General features: G+C 40.5%; 1 protein-coding gene across 2 annotated transcripts in view; it reads right to left on the reverse strand.

Moving 5' to 3' along the window:
- Nucleotides 1–18727, reverse strand: part of LOC118400147 (VPS10 domain-containing receptor SorCS3-like) — a 64454-nt gene extending 45727 nt beyond the window's left edge. For both annotated transcript variants that reach the window (XM_035796693.2, XM_035796683.2), the window contains exon 1: nt 17876–18727. In XM_035796693.2, the coding sequence (XP_035652586.1) occupies nt 17876–18580 (705 nt within the window). In that variant the 5' untranslated portion in view covers nt 18581–18727. The remainder of the gene's footprint in view (nt 1–17875) is intronic.
- Nucleotides 18728–21056: the final 2329 nt, after the last annotated feature.

The following is a 21056-nucleotide window of genomic DNA, read 5'->3' on the forward strand; positions in this document are numbered from 1 at the left end:
ATAAATATCAAGAGAGGAGCGACAATGTGCCGTTACATCATAAATTAAAAATGGAGACTGAAAGAAAGCTAAATTACAGTGAGTTTAAACACATTAACCCTGTGGGACCCATAGAACGAGTCATTAAACCAAAAAAGCCACACAAGAATTAGAGAACAATGCCAAAGCCCAATATACCCATCAAACAACTCTTCTCGGCTTAGATTATCTACATTCCAGGTTAATTAACCAATCCATCAAAGAGAAAGATAACCATTTACATAACTAAATGTGCCATGTCTGCAAGGACCAACAACAGAGTCAGAAGTCATTTGGAATACAGATTTAGTTAAATGGCTCCAATGTTCTAACTAATTGCATCTGAAAAAATGAGAGGAGGAAAAAAGTCCCACCAAACAGTGTAGGCTAGTAGTAGTTTCTTCATGTGTTGCTGGTTATGATGGGTCAGAGGCAAAGGAGCCTGATACTTAGTATGGTAAATAACATGTGTCTGTAATAAAACCTCGTTCCTGTAGGGAATGCTTTATAATGAAGCCATATCATATCACACCGAAGGGCATTGGTTGTCAGAGGCATTGTACCATCGTTTTCATTAATTTCACCCTTCATTAGACTTGTAGGGAACAAATCATACAATTCCATAGATGATCTGTTGATTTGACTGTAATTGACCCTAACACAAGGGTCAGGCTAAGATTTGGGTTTAGGCTATGCATAGACAACGGAGACAATGTTGTCTAAATTGTGAGAGCATCGCCCACATCTTTTGTTTCTCCTCATTAGCTGTATGACTGTTAACTAACAATGACCCATAGAATTAGGTCAACGGCAATCCACCGCAGGGCCAGCAGGCTGCCCAGGCAGATGACTAAGAGGAAAAATTGTCCTAAGTGGATTCATCACGGGTACATAATTGGAAACAAAATGTTCGTACATCCCTCTCATTATTGTTAGCCAGATCAACTGCAGCTCATGTCAATAGAGAACAACTACTATACATGCAAATACTGCAGCGACCGGGGACCAAGCAGCAATGAACCTCTAACATACTGTATATGTAATGCTTGGCTATTGATGTTGCAGAAGACACATTGCAAATTCAATCATTTGTATGATGCAGTATTGCACTTACGTAAATACCCATAACAAACAAGAATGGTAGCAAAACTTAGTTTGAGCCTTCTCGGTAAGTACAATTTAATACATATGATCACTCACTTGCGTACATGAAATTAAGTAAGGACCCTGGAAGGCCAAAAGCAGTGCATTTATTCCTGTTTTATTGATGTGGGGAGAGCCTTGCCCAAGGAAAGTCAACCAATCATTTTCAGAATGGCTCCCACTCTCTGTGGAGATCAGTCATCCCTTATCTTAACTTTTTATTATTGTTTTTGTTGTTGTTAGAATTGACTCTGAGTGCCTGATTTTGTTCCTGATTGAATTCCAATCCTGTATCTTTTGCGAAACACCACGGCACAACGAGCAGATAGAAACATTAAAGTTATATTACAATTTGAATCTTTGGAGATGCTTGAATGGACAGACGCCAAGGCAACAGAAGTGTTCAAGACATAATTTCCTTTTGATAAACATTGTGATATGAGCTGGACATCTCTCTCTCTCTCGCACTTCTGACAAAATCACTTCGCCATGCTACCAGTTCACTAGGTTTCCAGCCGAGGTCGGAAAACTCTGAAATTCAAAGTGTTCTCGTTGGTTGGGGACGAGGTTCAGTCAAGAATAACTCATGTAGCCAGAGTTGGCTAAGCAGCAGTCAAACATGGATTGCACCAGTGGTTATTTAATTTAACAGAGGTAGGAAGGACAACTTGGCCAATGCTATTTAATTCAAACTAGAAACATTAAGTTTGAATAGGACTTGTCATGCTTTCTAACTACATTCCTCCAATCTTCCACTGGACCATACTGTAAGAAGACTACATCCCTCACATATGACTTTATTCTAATGGTGTAGATAGTTGTTCGATATGATCAGTCATCTTGACAGTCACCTCCAGTTTGTATGAGAAGTGTGGAACACTGAAATACAAACCTTCTCTGGATAGAAGACTGCAGACACTTTTATGTTGGACTGGTGCCTTTCAGAGTAACCTAAGGGGCCCAACACAGGATTTAAATACCATTTCAAGGGACACCCACACTGGCGTAGTGAGTGGGGCCCCAGTTTCCCCCAAAAAAAAAAACAATCTAACGTGACAGCCACTCACGAAGTATAGACTACTGATCTCTGCCCATGGTTCTGAAATAGCGACATCTACGCGGATTGTGTGGTGCTAGTGCTTGTAGTAGCCTATAGTTTTGCTAAAATGGCAAAATATTTATTTTTATTTGGTAGTTATTGTCTCATGTTAAGCCTAACATTTATGTTTCACGAAGATTTATGCCTATGGTGTCATAATGCTGCTATTTAGAATGCTGGCTGGCAGCAACAATGTATTCACTTGTTTAGTAATTAAAGTAGGAAATTCAAACATTGCAGATTGTAAAAAAAATGTTTTTGATGCAACAGCAAACTAATCAGGAACCAATAAATGTTTTTTATATACAGTATACACACAACCGTCCTGTAGGCATATGTCCATAGCCTACATTAGCCGCAATCGCGTTCTCGCAGCTAGGATAGAACATTTGTGCTGTATCAAACCAGTCGATTAATGCCAAATAAAACAATCAGTCCACCGTCAAAAGAATAGCTGACTAGGTTATTCTTTCATTGTGCAGACAATGCAGTCTATCCTACATGGTCTACTAGCCTCTCTATAGCTACGTATATCAAGCATTTAGCTGGTAGCCTATTTACACTGAATAAAATTATAAACGCAAACATGCAACAATTTCAAAGAGTTACAGTTCATATAAGAATATCAGTCATTTGAAATACAGTGCTTTCTGAAAATGTTCAGAAACCTTGCTTTTTCCACATATGGTAATGTTTCAGCCTTATTCTAAAATGTATTAAATAAAATGTTTTCCTCATCAATTAATGAATGAGTGAAAACAGGTTTTTAGAAATGTTAGCAAATGTATTAATAATTAAAAACAGAAATACCTTATTTACATAAGGATTCAGACCCTTTGCCATGAGACTCGGAATTGAGCTCAGGTATATCCTATTTCTATTGATCATCCTTGAGATGTTTCTACAAATTGATTGGAGTCGAACTGTGGTAAATTCAAATGATTGAAAAGGTCTATATAAAGTCCCAAAGTTGACAGTGCATGTCAGAGCAAAACCCAAGCCATGAGGTCAAAGGAATTGTCCGTAGAGCTTAGAGACAAAATAATATCGAACCACCGATCTGGGGAAGGGTACCAAAACATATCTGCAGCATTGAAGGTCCCCAAAAACACAGTGGCCTCCATCATTCTTAAATTAAAGAAATTTAGAACCACCAAGACGCTTCCTAGAGTTGGCCACCCAGCCAAACTGAGCAATCGGTGGAGAAGGGCTTTGGTCAGCGAGGTGACCAAGAACCCGATGGTCACTCTGACTGAGCTCCAGAGTTCCTCTGTAGAGATGGGAGAACATTCCAGAAGGGACAACCATCTCTGCAGCAGTCTACCAATCAGGTCTTTATGCTATAGTGGCCAGATGGAAGCCACTCCTCAGTAAAAGGCACATGACGGCCTGCTTGGAGTTTGCCAAAAGGCGCTTAAAGGACTCAGACCATGAGAAACAAGATTCTCTGGTCTGATGAAACCAAGATTGAACTCTTTGGCCTGAATACCAAGCGTCACGTCTGGAGGAAACCTGGCAACATCTCAACGGTGAAGCATGGTGGTGGCAGCATCATGCTGTGCAGATGTTTATCAGTGGCAGGGACTGGGAGACTAGTCAGGATTGAGGGAACGGTGAACAGAGCAATGAACAGAGAGAACTTTGATAAAAACCTGCTCCAGAGAGCTTAGGACATCAGACCGGGGTTAAGGTTCACCTTCCAATAGAACAACGACCCTAAGCACACAGCCAAGACAACGCAGGAGTGGCTTCAGGACATGTCTCTGAATGTCCTTGAGTGGCCCAGCCAGAGCCCGGACTTGAACCCAATCGAACATCTCTGGAGAGCCCTGAAAATAGCTCTGCAGCAACACTCCCCATCCAACCTAACAGAGCTTGAGAGGATCTGCGGAGAAGAATGGGAGAAACTCCCCTTTTTCAGGGGTGCCAAGCCTGTAGCATCATACCAAGAAGACTCAAGGCTGTAATCACTCTCAAAGGTGCTTCAACAAAGTAAAGGTTCTGAAAACTTATGTAAACATGATACTTCAGTTTGTTTTTTTATTTAAATTTGCACCAAAAAAACTACTGATTTTGCTTTGTCATCATGGGGAGGGAGGAAAAAACAATTTAATCCATTTTATAATACGGTTGTAATGTAACAAAATGTGAAAAAAGTCAAGGGATCTAAATGCACTGTAAATTCATTAGGCCCTAATTGATGGATTTCACATGACTGGGAATACAGATTTGCATCTGTTGGTCACAAATACCTTTAAAAAAAAGGTAGGGTAGTGGATCGGAAAACCAGTCAGTATCTGGTGCAACCACCATTTGCCTAAGGCAGCGCGACACATCTCCTTTGCATAGAATTGATCAGGCTGTTGATTGTGGCCTGTGGAATGTTTTCTCAGTCCTCTTCAATGGCTCTGCGAAGTGGCATGATATTGTCGAACGCAAATGCACAAATACACAACAATACAAGGGATGATAATAACAAGAGCAAAATACACGCAGCACAAAAGCCGAAATAACAACGCACAATGGTGAACAGAGGTCAAATATATACAATTACTACTCAGGGGAATTGGAATCAGGTGTGCATAATGAGACAGTTCAGTGACGTCAACCTCCAGAACTGGTGCACAGAATGAGCAGCAGTACCAGGGGAATCCATGACATATACATATATATTTCTATTTTTTAATATTTTTTTTACCTTTATTTAACCAGGCAAGTCAGTTAAGAACATATTCTTATTTTCAATGACGGCCTGGGAACAGTGGGTTAACTGCCTGTTCAGGGGCAGCTCGGGGGTTTGAACTCGCAACCTTCCGGTTACTAGTCCAACGCTCTAACCACTAGGCTACGCTGCCACCCCCTGTCATAGCACTTAATGATCTTTGCGACTGCACAATTTCTTCAAATTTTCTGGATTGACTTACCTTCATGTCTTAAAGTAATGATGGACTGTTGTTTCTCTTTGCTTATATGAGCTGTTCTTCCAAAAATATGGACTTGGTTTTTTACCAAATAGGGATATCTTCTGTATACTACCCCTACCTTGTCACAACACAGCGGATTGGGTCAAACGCATTTAGAAGGAAAGAAATTCCACAAAATAACTTTTAACCAGGCACACCTGTTAATTGAAATGCAGGTGACTACAGTACCTCATGACTACCTCATAAAGCTGGTTGAAAGAATGCCAAAAGTGTGCAAAGCTGTCATCAAGGCAAAGGGTGGCTACTTTGAAGAATATCAAATATAAAATATACTTTGATTTGTTTAACACTTATTTGGTTACTGCATGATTCCATATGGGTTATTTCATAGTTTTGATGTCTTCACTACTTTTCTACAATGTAGAAACTGGTAAAAACACAGAAAAACCCTTGAATCAGTAAGTGTGTCCAAACTTTTGACTGGTACTGTATATTAACAGTTAAAGTCGGAAGTGTCCATACACCTTAGCCAAATACATTTAAAATCTATTTTTCACAATTCCTGACATTTAATCCTAGTAAAAATCCCCGTCGGTCAGTCAGGATCACCACTTATTTAAATAATGTGAAATGTCAGAATAATAGTAGAGAGAATGATTTATTTCAGCTTTTATTTCCGTAGTCTGTCTTTTTTATGGCAGTTTTGGAGCAGTGGCCTCTAACTTCCTGAGCGGCCTTTCGGGTTATGTCGATATAGGACTCGTTTTACTGTGGCTATAGATACTTTTGTACCTGTTTCCTCCAGCATATTCAAAAATTCCTTTGCTGTTGTTCTTGGATTGATTTACACTTTTCGCAACAAAGTACGTTCATCTCTAGGAGACAGAACGCTTCTCCTTCCTGGGTGGAATGACGGCTGCGTGGTCCCATAGTGTATATACTTGCGTACTATTGTTTCAGGCGTTTGAAAACTGCTCCCAAGGATGAACCAGACTTGTAGAGGTCTACAATTTATTTTCTGAGGTCTTGGCTGATTTCTTTTGATTTTCCAATGATGTCAAGCAAAGAGGCACTGACATACATCCATAAGAAATAAATACATAAGTCCATTTGACTCAAATTGTGTCAATTAGCCTATCAGAAGCTTCTAAAGCCACAACATAATTTTCTGGAATTTTCCAAGCTGTTTAAAGGCACAGTCAACTTAGTGTATGTAAACTTCTGACCCACTGGAATTGTGATACAGTGAGTTATAAGTGAAATCATCTGTCTGTTAACAATTGTTGGGAAAATTACTTGTGTCATACACAGAGTAGATGTCCTAACCGACTTGCCAAAACTATAGTTTGTTAACAAGAGATTTGTGGAGTGGTTGAAAAACGAGTTTTATTAATGACTCCAACCTAAGTGTATGTAAACTTCCGATTTCAACTGTATATCCTATTCTGATGCTGTAAATGTTCAGTTTCTAATTCCATCCATATAGAGGCAACAATTATTTTCTTTATTTGTCATATTCTCAGCCAGAGCTCCCTATAATTGTATCTCAATCTTTGAGGAAATGGCAGAGTTGATTCGAGAAACAGGAGAACAAAGTGTGGAGGTCTATAAAGAGCATATCATTATGCAGGAGATAAAAAAATAAATACATGTATGTTATATTTACATCACCTGTCAAAAAATAAAACAGATTTTCCATTTCCTTCAAGGTCAAACTGTCTTTGCATCAAAGGAAGGAGACATAAAGCATTTTGCTGCATCATAAGAGAGGGTAACCGCAACATAAACTCAGCAAAAAAAGAAACGTCCCTTTTTCAGCACACTGCCTTTCAAAGATAATTCGTACAAGTCCAAATAACTTCACAGATCTTCATTGTGAAGGGTTTAAACACTTTCCCATGCTTGTTCAATGAACCAAAAATAATTAATGAACACGCACCTGTGGAACGGTCATTAAGACACTAACAGCTTACAGACGGTAGGCAATTAATTAAGAGACCTTTCAACTGACTTTGAAAAACACCAAAAGAAAGATGCCCAGGGTCCCTGCTCACCTGCGTGAACGTGCCTTAGGCATGCTGCAAGGAGGCATGAGGACTGCAGATGTGGCCAGGGCAATACATTGCAATGTCTGTACTGTGAGACGCCTAAGACAGAGCTACAGGGAGACAGGACGGACAGCTGTTCACCCCGCTACCATCTAGAAGGCAGAGCAAGTGTATGTGAATCAAAGCTGGACCGAGAGACTGAAACCTAGCACATTTGATGCTGCTGCCCTGTCTACAAAGTCATTGAACACTGATCCCTTTAATAATGTTTACATACTGTTTGACCCCCCTCATATGTACAGTGCCATTAAAAAGTATTTGCCCCCTTTCTAATTTCTCTATTTTTGCATATTGTTGAAACTGAATGTTATCAGATCTTCAACCAAAACCTAATATTCGATAAAGGGATCCTGAGTTTACAAATATTTCATTAGCAAAGTTATTCAACACCAAATTCCCCTGTATGAGAAAGTAATTGCCCCCTTGCACTCAATAACTGATTATGCCACCTTTAGCTGCAATGACTGCAACCAAATAGTTCCTGTAGTTGTTGATCAGTCTCACATCGCTGTGGAGGACTTTTGGTTCCACTCTTACCTGCAGAACTGCTTTAAAACTCAGTGACATTTGTGGGTTTTCAAGCATGAACTAATTGTTTCCAGTCCAGAACTTAATATCAAATTGAGATTAGGTCTGGACTTTGACTAGGCCATTACAAAACTTCAAATGTGTTGCTTTCTAACCATTTGCATGTAGACTTGATTGTGTTTTGGATCTTTGTCTGCTGCATGACCCAGCTGCACTTCAGCTTCAGCTCACAGACAGATGGACTGACATTCTCCTGTAGAATTATCTGATACAGAGAAAAATTCATGGCTACTCCTACTAAGGCAAGTCATCCAGGTCCTGAAGCAGAAAAGAATCCCCACACTATCACACGGCCACCACCATGCTTGACCGTTGGTATGAGGATCTTAGTGTGGAATGCAATAATATATGTAAACTATTTGTACGCGACTAATAAATGTGATTTGATATCGGGGAAAACACTGAACAATTAAATACAGCATTAACATAAACTATCTTATGGCGAGGTATTAAACTCCAATCATCCACTTTACCCTATAGTCATCAACATCTCCACTAACCAAAAAATAATTGATTGTGAGAAAAGCCAGTCATGACCTGATTCCCTATAAGGCGAGATAGAGTGGGGAGCCTGAATACATTGAATGATTAAACAAAATATGGCTCATAGGGTCTAGACATTGACGTAAACTCATTCATTTAATTGGGCCCTGACACACAACACACTGGTTGGATCTGCAGTACCACTGAAAAAGATGTGCTCTCCATCATTCCTGTACTGTAGCCACATCTCATAATGGACAACAACTGGAAGAGATGCAGTGATTGTCAAACAACACAGAGCTGGCAGGTAGCAGGAGAAAAAAGACTGTGACTGTGCCACTGTTGTCCTCTCTAGACTGCAACCCATATCATTGCATTGGCAAGCACAGGCAATTCGGTGCCAATATCTCAATTTGATTTGATGTTAAACTGGTAAATTGCCTTTTTGGATTGGAATAGCAAAATAAAAGAAGTAGAAAATAATTAATTCAGAAAATGCAGTATTTTCATTAGCGGAACACATTTGGTGATGCTCACTCTGATTACTGTTGCTGTTTTGAGGTACCCCTCTAAATTTTCAGAGATTTGAATTTTATGATAACCTAATAATCAGATACACATTAATGACAGACTGTGAAAGCAAGTTATGCAATCACTAAGATAAAAACGTATTACAGGACACATGACACATGTTTTATTATTGTGATTAAGGATGAATGTATTAATTTATTCATAATAAATAATTTTAATCAAACAACTGCAGTGACATATTGACTGCATACATTTTGTTAGCTAATTGATTGTAAAACAACAAGTAGCAAACGACAAACCAAAAATAAATGGCTTAGCTATAGAAAGACCTTGGTCTTTCCTAATCACATATGGATTGAATTGATTGTTTATGTCTTTGTGAGTGAGGAAAAGCTATTCTGTGAAGTCCCCATTTCCTCCTAACAGAAATCTGGTGAAAGCCACATTGAGCAAATAAACCTTGAATGTCCAGTTTGAGAGGTTTTAACAATCGATTCCAACCTTCTTGGGCACAAAAATCAACTCTAATGATCTTTAAACAGGCATCAATTAAGATTGGCAACAGCATTAGACTTTAAATGCTTGCTGTAAGCCAGCACTCCATTATCACAAATCCTTACAGCTTGCCTTGCTATGTCTAAAACACCATAGCGTATGGCGATTCCTTACTCAGTGATAAGTCCTCTGCATTCCAAGCACCTGAGAAATAATGGATGTATGAATGTCACACCACTGCCTGTGCTGAGTAGTGCTTCACGTCCTCGCTCAGCTTAAACATGAAAGTAACTGTAGAGATTTTAGTGAAAAATATGAAGTGCAACATAATATAATCTCTCCTACCAAATTAAAATAAATAGATATATAATAACAATACAATCAGGCTATACTCCTCAACATTACTATGCTGTGACAGTTATTAGAGTAATTCATCACATGCAAGCTTGTCAAATATGATTCCCGCCTGCTTCTGCTCTCTGATTAATTCCACAGCATAGTGTGTGTTTGTGTGTGTGTGTCTGTTTATGCATGCATGTGTGTGCATGTGTAAGTAGAATTGAATTCATTATCAAGGCAACAAAACAAGTGCAGCATTTGCCCCAGATTTATATTAATTATGGCCTATAATTACATACAATATGATATACATTAATGATCTGCCTTCTGTCTGTACTGGGTCTGAAGTTCAAATGTATGCAGATGATACAGTGATATATGTGCATGCAAAGAGCAAACAATAAGCTGCACAAGAACTCACTACTGTAATGGTCCAGGTTACAAAGTGGCTCAGTGACTCGTGTTTGCATCTCAATGTGAAAAAAACTGTTTGCATGTTCTTCACAAAGAGGGCAACAGATGCTACTGAGCCAGATGTCTATGTGTCAGGGGAGAAGCTCCAGGTGGTATCTGATTTTAAGTACCTTGGCATCATACTTGATTCCAACCTCTCTTTTAAAAAGCATGTGAAAAAGGTAATTCAAATAACTAAATTCAATCTAGCTAATTTCCGATTTATACGAAATTGTTTGACTACAGAGGTAGCAAAACTGTACTTCAAATCTATGATACTCCCCCACTTAACATACTGCTTGACTAGTTGGGCCCAAGCTTGCTGTACAACATTAAAACCTATTCAGTCTGTCTACAAACAGGCTCTCAAAGTGCTTGATAGGAAGCCCAATAGCCATCATCATTGTCACATCCTTAGAAAACATGAGCTCTTGAGTTGGGAAAATCTTGTGCAATACACCGACGCATGTCTTGTATTCAAGATCCTTAATGGCCTGGCTCCCCCTCCACTCAATATTTTTGTTAAACAGAAAACCCAGACATATGGCAGCAGATCCACAAGGTCTGCCATGAGAGGTGACTGTATAGTTCCCTAAGGAAAAGCACCTTTAGTAAATCTGCATTCTCTGTGAGAGCTTCCCATGTCTGGAATACACTGCCATCAGACACACATAACTGCACCACATATCACACTTTCACAAAATGCTTGAAGACATGGCTAAAGGTCAATCAGATTTGTGAACATGGTCCCTAGCTGTGTGTTGCCGCTTTCCATGTTGTCTGTAGCTTGTGAGGTGTGGAAACACTTTGTTGCTTTTATGAATTTTGTCTTGCTGCTTTTTGTTCTATGTTGCTCTGTCTGTATGCTATGTCTTGCTTGTCCTATGTTGCTATGTTGCTATGTCTATGGTGCTATTGTCTATATTGTAATTGTGTTTAATAACCTGCCCAGGGACTGCGGTTGAAAATTAGCCGGCTGGCTAAAACCGGCACTTTTACTGAAACGTTGATTAATGTGCACTGTCCCTGTAAAAATAAAATAAACTAAACTAAACTAAACTATAAATCATTTTTAAACCAAACCAACATTTTGTAATTAGGTTTGTTAAAAATCATATTTTCTGTGTTGGAAGGGTGTGGATGTACCCCAATAACAGAATGGTGTGGGCGTATATACTGCTCAGTAAAAACATTAACGTAAATAGACCGCTGATTGGCCAGCTCATCCTCCTCTAGACCGCTGATTAGTCAGTTCATTCTCCTCAGGAATATGACATCATACTCAATTTTTATTTTATTTTATTTCACATTTATTTAACCAGGTAGGCAAGTTGAGAACAAGTTTTAATTTACAATTGTGACCTGGCCAAGATAAAGCAAAGCAATTTGACACATACATCAACACAGAGTTACACATGGAGTAAAACAAACATACAGTCAATAATACAGTAGAAAAAATAAGTCCATATACAATGTGAGCAAATGGGGTGAGATAAGGGAGGTAAAGGCAACAAAAAAGGCCATGGTGGCGAAGTAAATATAATATAGCAAGTAAAGCACTGGAATGGTAGATTTACAGTAGAAGAATATGCAAGGTAGAGATATAAATAATGGGGTGCAAAGGAGCAAAATAAATAAATACAGTAGGGAAAGAGGTAGTTGTTTGGGCTAAATTATAGATGGGCTATGTACAGATGCAGTAATCTGTGAGCTGTTCTGACAGCTGGTGCTTAAAGCTAGTGAGGGAGATAAGTGTTTCCAGTTTCAGAGATGTTTGTAGTTCGTTCCAATCATTGGCAGCAGAGAACTGGAAGGAGAGGCGGCAAAAGGAAGAATTGGTTTTGGGGGTGACCAGAGAGATATACCTTCTGGAGCACGTGCTACAGGTGGGTGCTGCTTTGGTGACCAGCGAGCAGAGATAAGTTGGGACTTTACCTAGCAGGGTGTTGTAGATGACCTGGAGCCAGTGGGTTTGGCGACGAGTATGACATCGCCGAAGTCAAGGATCGGTAGTATGGTCAGTTTTACAAGGGTATGTTTGGCAGCATGAGTGAAGGATGCTTTGTTGCGAAATAGGAAACCAATTCTAGATTTAACTTAGGATTGGAGATGTTTGATGTGAGTCTGGCATGAGAGTTTACAGTCTAACCAGACACCTAGGTATTTGTAGTTGTCCAAATATTCTAAGTCAGAACCGTCCAGAGTAGTGATGTTGGACAGGCGGGCTGGTGCAGGCAGCGATTGGATGAAGAACATGCATTTAGTTTTATTTGTATTTAAGAGCAATGGGAGGCCACGGAAGGAGAGTTGTATGGCATTGAAGCTTGCCTGGAGGGTTGTTAACACAGTGTCCAAAGAAGTGCCAGAAGTATACAGAATGGTGTCGTCTGCGTAGAGGTGGATCAGAGACTCACCAGCAGCAAGAGCGATATCATTGATGTATACAGAGAAGAGAGTCGGTCCAAGAATTGAACCCTGTGGCACCTCCATAGAGACTGCCAGAGGCCCGGACAACAGGCCCTCAGATTTGACACACTGAACTCTATCAGAGAAGTAGTTGGTGAACCAGGCGAGGCAATAATTTGAGAAACCAAGGCTATCGACTCTGCCGATGAGGATGTGGTGATTGACAGAGTCGAAAGCCTTGGCCAGGTCAATGAATACGGCCGCACAGTATTGTTTCTTATCGATGGTGGTTTAGATATCGTTTAGGACCTTGAGCATGGCTGAGGTGCACCCATCACCAGCTCTGAAACCAGATTGCATAGCGGAGAAGGTATGGTGGGATTCGAAATGTTCGGTAGTCTGTTTGTCGACTTGGTTTTCGAAGACCTTAGAAAGGCAGGGTAGGATAGATATAGGTCTGTAGCAGTTTGTGTCAAGAGTGACCCCCCTTTGAAGAGGGGGATGACCGCAGCTGCTTTCCAATCTTTGGGAATCTCAGACGACAGGAAAGAGAGGTTGAACAGTCTAGTAATAGGGGAGGCAACAATTTAGGCAGATAATTTTAGAAATAAAGGGTCCAGATTGTCTAGCCCGGCTGATTTGTATGGGTCCAGATTTTGCAGCTCTTTCAGAACATCAGCTGACTGGATTTGGGAGAAGGAGAAATGGGGAAGGCTTGGGCAAGCTGCTGTGGGGGGTGCAGTGCTGTTGACCGGGGTAGGGGTAGCCAGGTGGAAAGTATGGCCAGCCGTAGAAAAATGCTTATTGAAATGTTCAATTATAGTTGATTTATCGGTGGTGACAGTGTTTCCTATCTGCAGTGGGCAGCTCGGAGGAGGTGTTCTTATTCTCCATGGACTTTACAGTGTCCCAGAACGTTTTTGAGTTAGTGTTACAGGAAGCAAATTTCTGCTTGAAAAACCTAGCATTGGTTTTATTGGTTTCTAGCTTCCCTGAAAAGTTGCATATCATGGAGGCTGTTCGATGCTAATGCAGAACGCCATAGGATGTTTTTGTGTTGGTTAAGGGCAGTCAGGTCTGGAGAGAACCAAGGGCTATATTCGTTCCTGGTTCTAAATGTCTTGAATGGGGCATGCTTATTTAAGATGGTGAGGAAAGCATTTTAAAACAAATAACCAGGCATCCTCTACTGACGGGATGAGATCAATATCCTTCCAGGATACCCTGGCCAGGTCGATTAGAAAGGTCTGCTCGCTGAAGTGTTTCAGGGAGCGTTTGACAGTGATGAGTGGAGGTCGTTTGACCGCTGACACATTACGGATGCAGGCAATGAGGCAGTGATCGATGAGATCTTGGTTGAAAACAGCAGAGGTGTATTTAGAGGGCAAGTTGTTTAGGATGATATCTATGAGGGTTCCCGTGTTTACGGCTTTGGGGTGGTACCTGATAGGTTCATTGATAATTTGATTGAGGGCATCAAGCTTAGATTGTAGGATGGCTGGGGTGTTAAGCATGTTCCAGTTTAGGTCGCCTAGCAGCACGAGCTCTGAAGATAGATGGGGGCAATCAGTTCACATATGGTATCCAGAGCACAGCTGGGGGCAGAGCGTGGTCTATAGCAGGCGGCAACGGTGAGAGACTTGTTTTTAGAGAGGTGGATTTTTTAAAGTAGAAGTTCAAATTGTTTGGGTACAGACCTGGATAGTAGGACAGAACTCTGCAGGCTATCTTTGCAGTAGATTGCAACACTGCCCCCTTTGGCCGTTCTATCTTGTCTGAAAATGTTGTAGTTAGGGATGAAGATTTCAGAATTTTAGGTGGTCTTCCTAAGCCAGGATTCAGACACGGCTAGAACATCCGGGTTGGCAGAGTGTGCTAAAGCAGTGAATAAAATAAACTTAGGGATGAGGCTTCTAATGTTAACATGCATGAAACCAAGGCTATCACGGTTACAGAAGTCATCAAAAGAGAGCGCCTGGGGAATAGGAGTGGAGCTAGGCACTGCAGGGCCTGGATTCACCTCTACATCACCAGAGGAACAGCGGGGGAGTAGGATAAGGGTATGGCTAAAAGCTATGAGAATTGGTAGTCTAGAAGGTCTGGAACATAGAGTAAAGGGAGGTTTCTGGGGGCGATAAAATAGCTTCAAGGTATAATGTACAGACAAAGGTATGGTAGGATGTGAATACAGTGGATGTAAACCTAGGTATTGAGTGATGATGAGAGAGATATTGTCTCTAGAAACATCATTGAGACCAGATGATGTCATCGCATGTGTGGGTGGTGGAACTGAAAGGTTGGATAAGGTAAAATGAGCAGGGCTAGATGCTCTACAGTGAAATAAGCCAATAAACACTAACCAGAACAGCAATGGACAAGGCATATTGACATTAAGGAAAGACATGCTTAGTCGAGTGATCATAAGGCTCCAGTGAGTAGTGAGGTTGGTTGGGGTCACGGCGATTCAGACAGCTAGCCGGGCCATCGGTAGCAAGCTAGCAGAGGATGGAGGTCTGTTTTTAGCCACCTCGTGCGTTTCCGTTGGTAGATTAGTGGGGTTCCGTGTGGTAGAGGGGATCAATACAATTGGCAAAATAGATATAGTTATAGTGACCCAAGAGAAAATGTCTGATAGACCTATTCAGATAGCAGCCGATAAGACAGCTAACGATTAGCGGGCCGCAGATGGGCGTTCAGGTAACGTTGCGTTGGAGGGGCCAGTTGGATAACTACCTCGGGCAGATAAAGTCGGTAGTCCAGTCGCGAAGGCCCGGTGGGGCTCCGCATCGGCAGTAAAACGGGTCCGGATAGGTGATTGTAGCCCAGGAGTGGCTGATGGAACTCTTCAGCTGGCCAGCTACGGAATAATTGATGTTTGCTCCGGGATCGGCGTAAGCCAATAGTCACATGGATAGCAGCTAGCTAGCTGCGAGATCCAGGTGTAAATGTCCAGAGCTTGTGGTTGAAATCTGGGGATATGGAGAGAAAAATAGGTCCGGTATGTTCTGGTCTGAGTCGCGTTGTACAAAACTGGCGATAGCTTCTCGAGCTAAAGGATAGCTGATGACCACAAACCGTGGTTAGCTAGCTATCTCTATGAGGAAATCAGCCAGGTCACCCGTGATACAAGTCAGTATTCGACGTCCATCCATGTCTGAGGACATTTGGGGTGATGTGGAAACTGGCCACTAGGGGCAACAGTGAGTGCTGTTACCTTCAAGTAGGTTTCGGTTTTGCTAAGGTGTTGTGGACAGGATTGCAGATGGGCATAAGCATTTGCCTCTGATTTAAAATGTTACAAGTTGAAATCAAGCAATGGAAAGTATTTTTTTAAATACTTTTATTTAAAGCCTATCCCAAACCTTCACCCTTACAATTCAGAGTTAATGCCTAACCTTAAGAATCTTGTGTTAATGCCTGAACTTCACCTTAAACAGTTTGAAATGTGAATTTTGGAACAACTTCGAAATGTGACGTTTGAGAAACATGGATGAACGGCCTGTTTGAGGTGGGGGGTTTTCTCAAATTTATGCTATGGCCACAAATATGATTATAGGATGAATAAACAACATTATTTAGGCATGAGTTAAGAGAACATTATGAACTTCTAAAAATTAGATTTTCACTGGAAAGTCACATAAAATGCACTTTGTGAAGCCAAATGAATCTCAGAGTGCTGAGTAAGTGCTGAGAACCCATGGTGATGTGTTGCATTATGGTCCCATCACACAAATCATTCACAATAAAGGCAGATACGAGTGTAGTTTGGAGGAGTAAAATATAGTTATAGGAATGGTAGGCTAACACTTTACAGTTCCCATAATACTGTGTGAGTACACATATTCCTATAAGTACAGCATAACAACTATTGCAATTACTAGTTGTTACACTGTACTTACATTGTACTTACAACAGTAACCCTAACCCTAGTCCTAACCCTTACCCTTGCCCAACCTCTAACCCTAAGTATAGAGCAAGTGCCGTTTATCAATGAGTAAATACAATATTTGTTGCACTATACTTACAGGAATAATTACACAGTAATAGGTATATGTATTCAATTACCACATATAAGACTATTTCCATTTTGGGGGTACATTCACACAGTAACATGATCTTCATTATAGCCTTCCACAGTGATGTACAATGTAATCTATCAGGTATCCAACCCGGATTGTCTTTGCGCCTCAAGATCACGTCAGCCCACTGAGCTAAAGCCTAGTCTTAAGCTCTCTGGAAAAGTTACTCAGGCAAGGTGTATTTCACTGAACTACCTGTGCTACACATACTCTCTATCAGCATCAGTGGATCTCGAAGGAGCATGAACTTACAGAGAGCAAAACATTCAGCAACCAATTGTTTTCAACAGACCCCTGATCAGTTTGGACCACAGTATCAATGACTACTACAATTATACTGCAGTAGCCTATTACATATTAGACACACCTTCTACTGCTACTATTACCATACCTTACTGTTGTTGGCAGTTGGACCTAAAACAGTGGGACAAATGCCATTGACAGAGGAAGACTTAATTGTAAAAAGGTGAAAATGCTCCTCTTCAGAGTATACCCTTAGCAGCCTCCAGCCTGGGTGAGCTTTTTTTTGTTTGTTTTTGTCTGTGTAGATTGTTGTGAATAAGAACGTGATAATTTCATCAATTTTGAAAATATGTTTTTCATGGGCCATCATGGAATGAGTGCAGATAAAATGGTAATGTCTGTGACAAAAAAAAGAGTTTGTGTCTATTGTATGGATGAGGCACAGTGCACATTCGGAGCTGTAGTTGTGGAAGTAGTACAATATGGATGGAGAAATATTTCTCTGTATGCTTGCAACACATTTTCCTAATTGCATTTTAATGAAAATACCAATATTTCACAAACAACGCTTACAAATAGCCAAACCATGCAGTCCACTCGAACAGGAGCGCTAACATTTGTTGATTCTAATCCCTCTCCTATAATTATGCACTAATAATTAAATAGCCATAAAGCAAAGTAACCTCAATTCTGTGACAGACATGTTTTACATGAATAATCTCTTGTCTGTAAATCATTCAGAGACACGCTCCCTTGGAGTTGAAGTGACAAGAAACGCATGCATTTTTTTTGCGCGCCGTGAGAAAGCTGGCGTAATGATGCGCAACTGAATGATAGACTTTGGAAATATACCGCGGGTGAAACATCGAGTAAAATGCATGCAGGTTGCGTTTAAAATTTACTTTAGAATGCACACCATTTGAAAAATCGTGTTTTTGTATATTATAAACGTCAATTTGAACTCACGCTGCTGTTGTCTCCAACCCAGTGCCCCATCGCCTGGTTGTGCGCAGAGTCTCCGGTTAGAGGGAAAGTAGAGGTGACCAGAAGCGACTCACTTTGCCTCGGACCAGTTCTTGCGTCTTCCCCAGTTCGTCGGTATTCTGTCCTAGGACTATAAACACCAAAAGGCTCCAAAAGCTTCTCGGCTGAAAATGCGTCACCAGGACCTCCAATTTGACTCCTGTCCGAATATTCGCCGTCGGCTGTACTTCGCTTTGTACGGTTACTTAAAGCAAGTGTGCCGCCATTTACGTCAAAAAAACGGTCAGACTTTTTTCTGTCATCCGTAAAATACTTGGAACGGTTTGGCGCAGTTTTATCTCTGCCAGAAGATATAGCATCAGGTGTCACTTTTCCAATAACTCTCTTCAAGTCCTTTGGTAATCTCCCTCCACCTTTTGGAACCGCCGGTTTTCCATCAATTGGTTCCATTTTAAAAGCTCTGGAAAAGGCAGATTCCTTGACGATATACTTTGGGATTTTGACCCATACGGACTTTAGGTTTGTGCGCAGCTCCAAAGGCAATGTATCAACACGGTTAAGCCAAACGTTCGTCGTTGTGGAACTCGCTGGCCAATTTATTTCAGCGTATGCTGTCAACATATTGTAAAAAGAGCTTAAAACGCAAGTCAAAATAGCCCAACACCAAACTGAACCTGAGATGACCATGGTTTTCACCTCACTGTTGCCAAATATTTGAAAAATAAAATACGTTTCGACGTCGTTAATATATTCTATCAACTTTTGAAATACTCACTGTGTAACAGTTAGTCCGAAAATCAAAGATCAGAGTGGCTTTATCTGATCTGCTCAAGTCCAGGAATTTGTCAAAGTGAACAACAAGTTGGGCAGGCGCTGCGCACCAGACAAATGCGCTCGACAAAAAGTGATTGTAGAATTTGTGGAGGGGTGTGTAGAATAGGAATAACGTTAAAAACGCATGCAATATCTAAACTTGTTGATGTATTTTGCAACGACATCTGTCTATTTGAAATAGTATCAGTATCATTATTTGACAAATCCATATGAAATAGTTACCTCCAGTGCGTTATTGGTTCATCCGAGAAAAAGATAATCTCAGTTGCCTATATGTAATTACTCGCAACTGCAATTCCTTCTTCTGCAGAACATGTGAGTGCTATGTGGATATGTTTTGGACATTTGGAGGAAGAAACATTTACAGCTAGTTTATGCACTATGTTCTCACATACTGTATGTGTATTAAGCCCTACATTTGGAAGAGTTCACCCAAAATAAAAATGTACATATTTTCTACCAACCTCTTTTCTTTCATTTCAGCAGCCTCTGGCTGCATGGTGTTAGATTTCTCAGACCTCTAATGAATTGCACTCATCAGGGCATATATCCTAGCATGGAAGTACCTTCAAAAGTATCATTCCAAACCTCTGCAACATACATTGACAACTGCCAAGGCAAGTAGAAAATCTTGTAAATTTGTATTTTGGGTAAGCTATCCCATGAAAACAATAGGAACGACTCAAGAATATCAAAGTTGTAATCAGCTCAAACCAGCCCAGAACATGGCAGTCTCTTTTGCAGAGGAGGAGTGGAGTCACAGAAAATGGTTGTGACTAGATGGGATACAGTCATAACAGGTTATGAGAGCATTTTAGCTTACCCTAACCCTTTTCCTAACATTAATATAATTCCCCTAACCTGCTATGTTAATGATCCAAACCTACTGTGAAAGTTCTCCTAACCTGCTACGAAAAAATCACCTCCATATCATAGCTGTTGTCACGCCCTGGTCGAAGTATTTTGTGTTTATCTTTATGTATTGGGTATGGCCAGGGTGTGGCATGGGGTTTTTGTATTGTGGTGTGTTTTGTCTTGGGGTTTTGGTGTGTATATATTGGGATTGTAGCTAGTGGGGTGATCTAGCAAAGTCTATGGCTGTCTGGAGTGGTTCTCAATCAGAGGCAGGTGTTTATCGTTGTCTCTGATTGGGAACCATATTTAGGCAGCCATATTCTTTGAGTTTGTCGTGGGTGATTGTCCTTAGTGTCCTTGTTCCTGTATGTGTTAGTTTTCACGAGTATAGGCTGTTTCGGTTTTTGTTACGTTTTGTATTTTAGATTTGTGTTACGTTTTTGTTCATTAAACATGGATCGCAATCTACACGCTTGCAGTTTGGTCCGACTCTCCTTCACCACACCTAGAAAACCGTTACAGCTGTATTCCACCTAGTCAGAACCAGAGAAAACCCACTGGAATTGTGATGCAGTGAGTTATAAGTGAAATAATCTGTCTGTTTACAATTGTTGGGACAATTACTTGTGTCATGCACAAAGTAGATGTCCTAACCGACTTGCCAAAACTATAGTTTGTTAACAAGAGATTTGTGGAGTGGTTGAAAAACAAGTTTTAATGACTCCAACCTAAGTGTATGTAAACTTCCAATTTCAACTGTATATCCTATTCTGATGCTCTAAATGTTCAGTTTCTAATTCCATCCATATAGAGGCAACAATTATTTTCTTTATTTGTCAGATTCTCAGTCAGAGCTCCCTATAATTCTATCTCAATCTTTGAGGAAATGGCAGAGTTGACTCGAGAAACAGGAGAACAAAGTGTGGAGGTCTATAAAGAGCATATCATTATGCAGGAGATAAAAAAAAAACTAAATGTATGTAATATTTACATCACCTGTCAAAAAATAAAACAGATTTTCCATTTCCTTCAAGGCCAAACTGTCTTTGCATCAAAGGAAGGAGACATAAAGCATTTTGCTGCATCATAAGAGGGTAACCGCAACATAAACTCAGCAAAAAAAGAAACGTCCTTTTTTCAGGACACTGTCATTCAAAGATAATTCGTAAAAGTCTATATAACTTCACATATCTTCAGTGTAAAGGGGTTAAACACTGTTTCCCATGCTTATTCAATGAACCATAAACAATTAATGAACATGCACCTGTGGAACGGTCTTTAAGACACTAACAGCTTACAGACGGTAGGTAATTAAGGTCACAGTTCTGACAACGTAGGACACTAAAGAGGCCTTTCAACTGACTTTGAAAAACACCAAAAGAAAGATGCCCAGGGTCCCTGCTCATCTGCGAGAATGTGCCTTAGGCATGCTGCAAGGAGGCATGAGGACTGCAGATGTGGCCAGGGCAATAAA

Source organism: Oncorhynchus keta, chromosome 2 (genome assembly GCF_023373465.1).
Source record: "Oncorhynchus keta strain PuntledgeMale-10-30-2019 chromosome 2, Oket_V2, whole genome shotgun sequence".
Classification (NCBI taxonomy): Eukaryota; Metazoa; Chordata; class Actinopteri; order Salmoniformes; family Salmonidae; genus Oncorhynchus; species Oncorhynchus keta.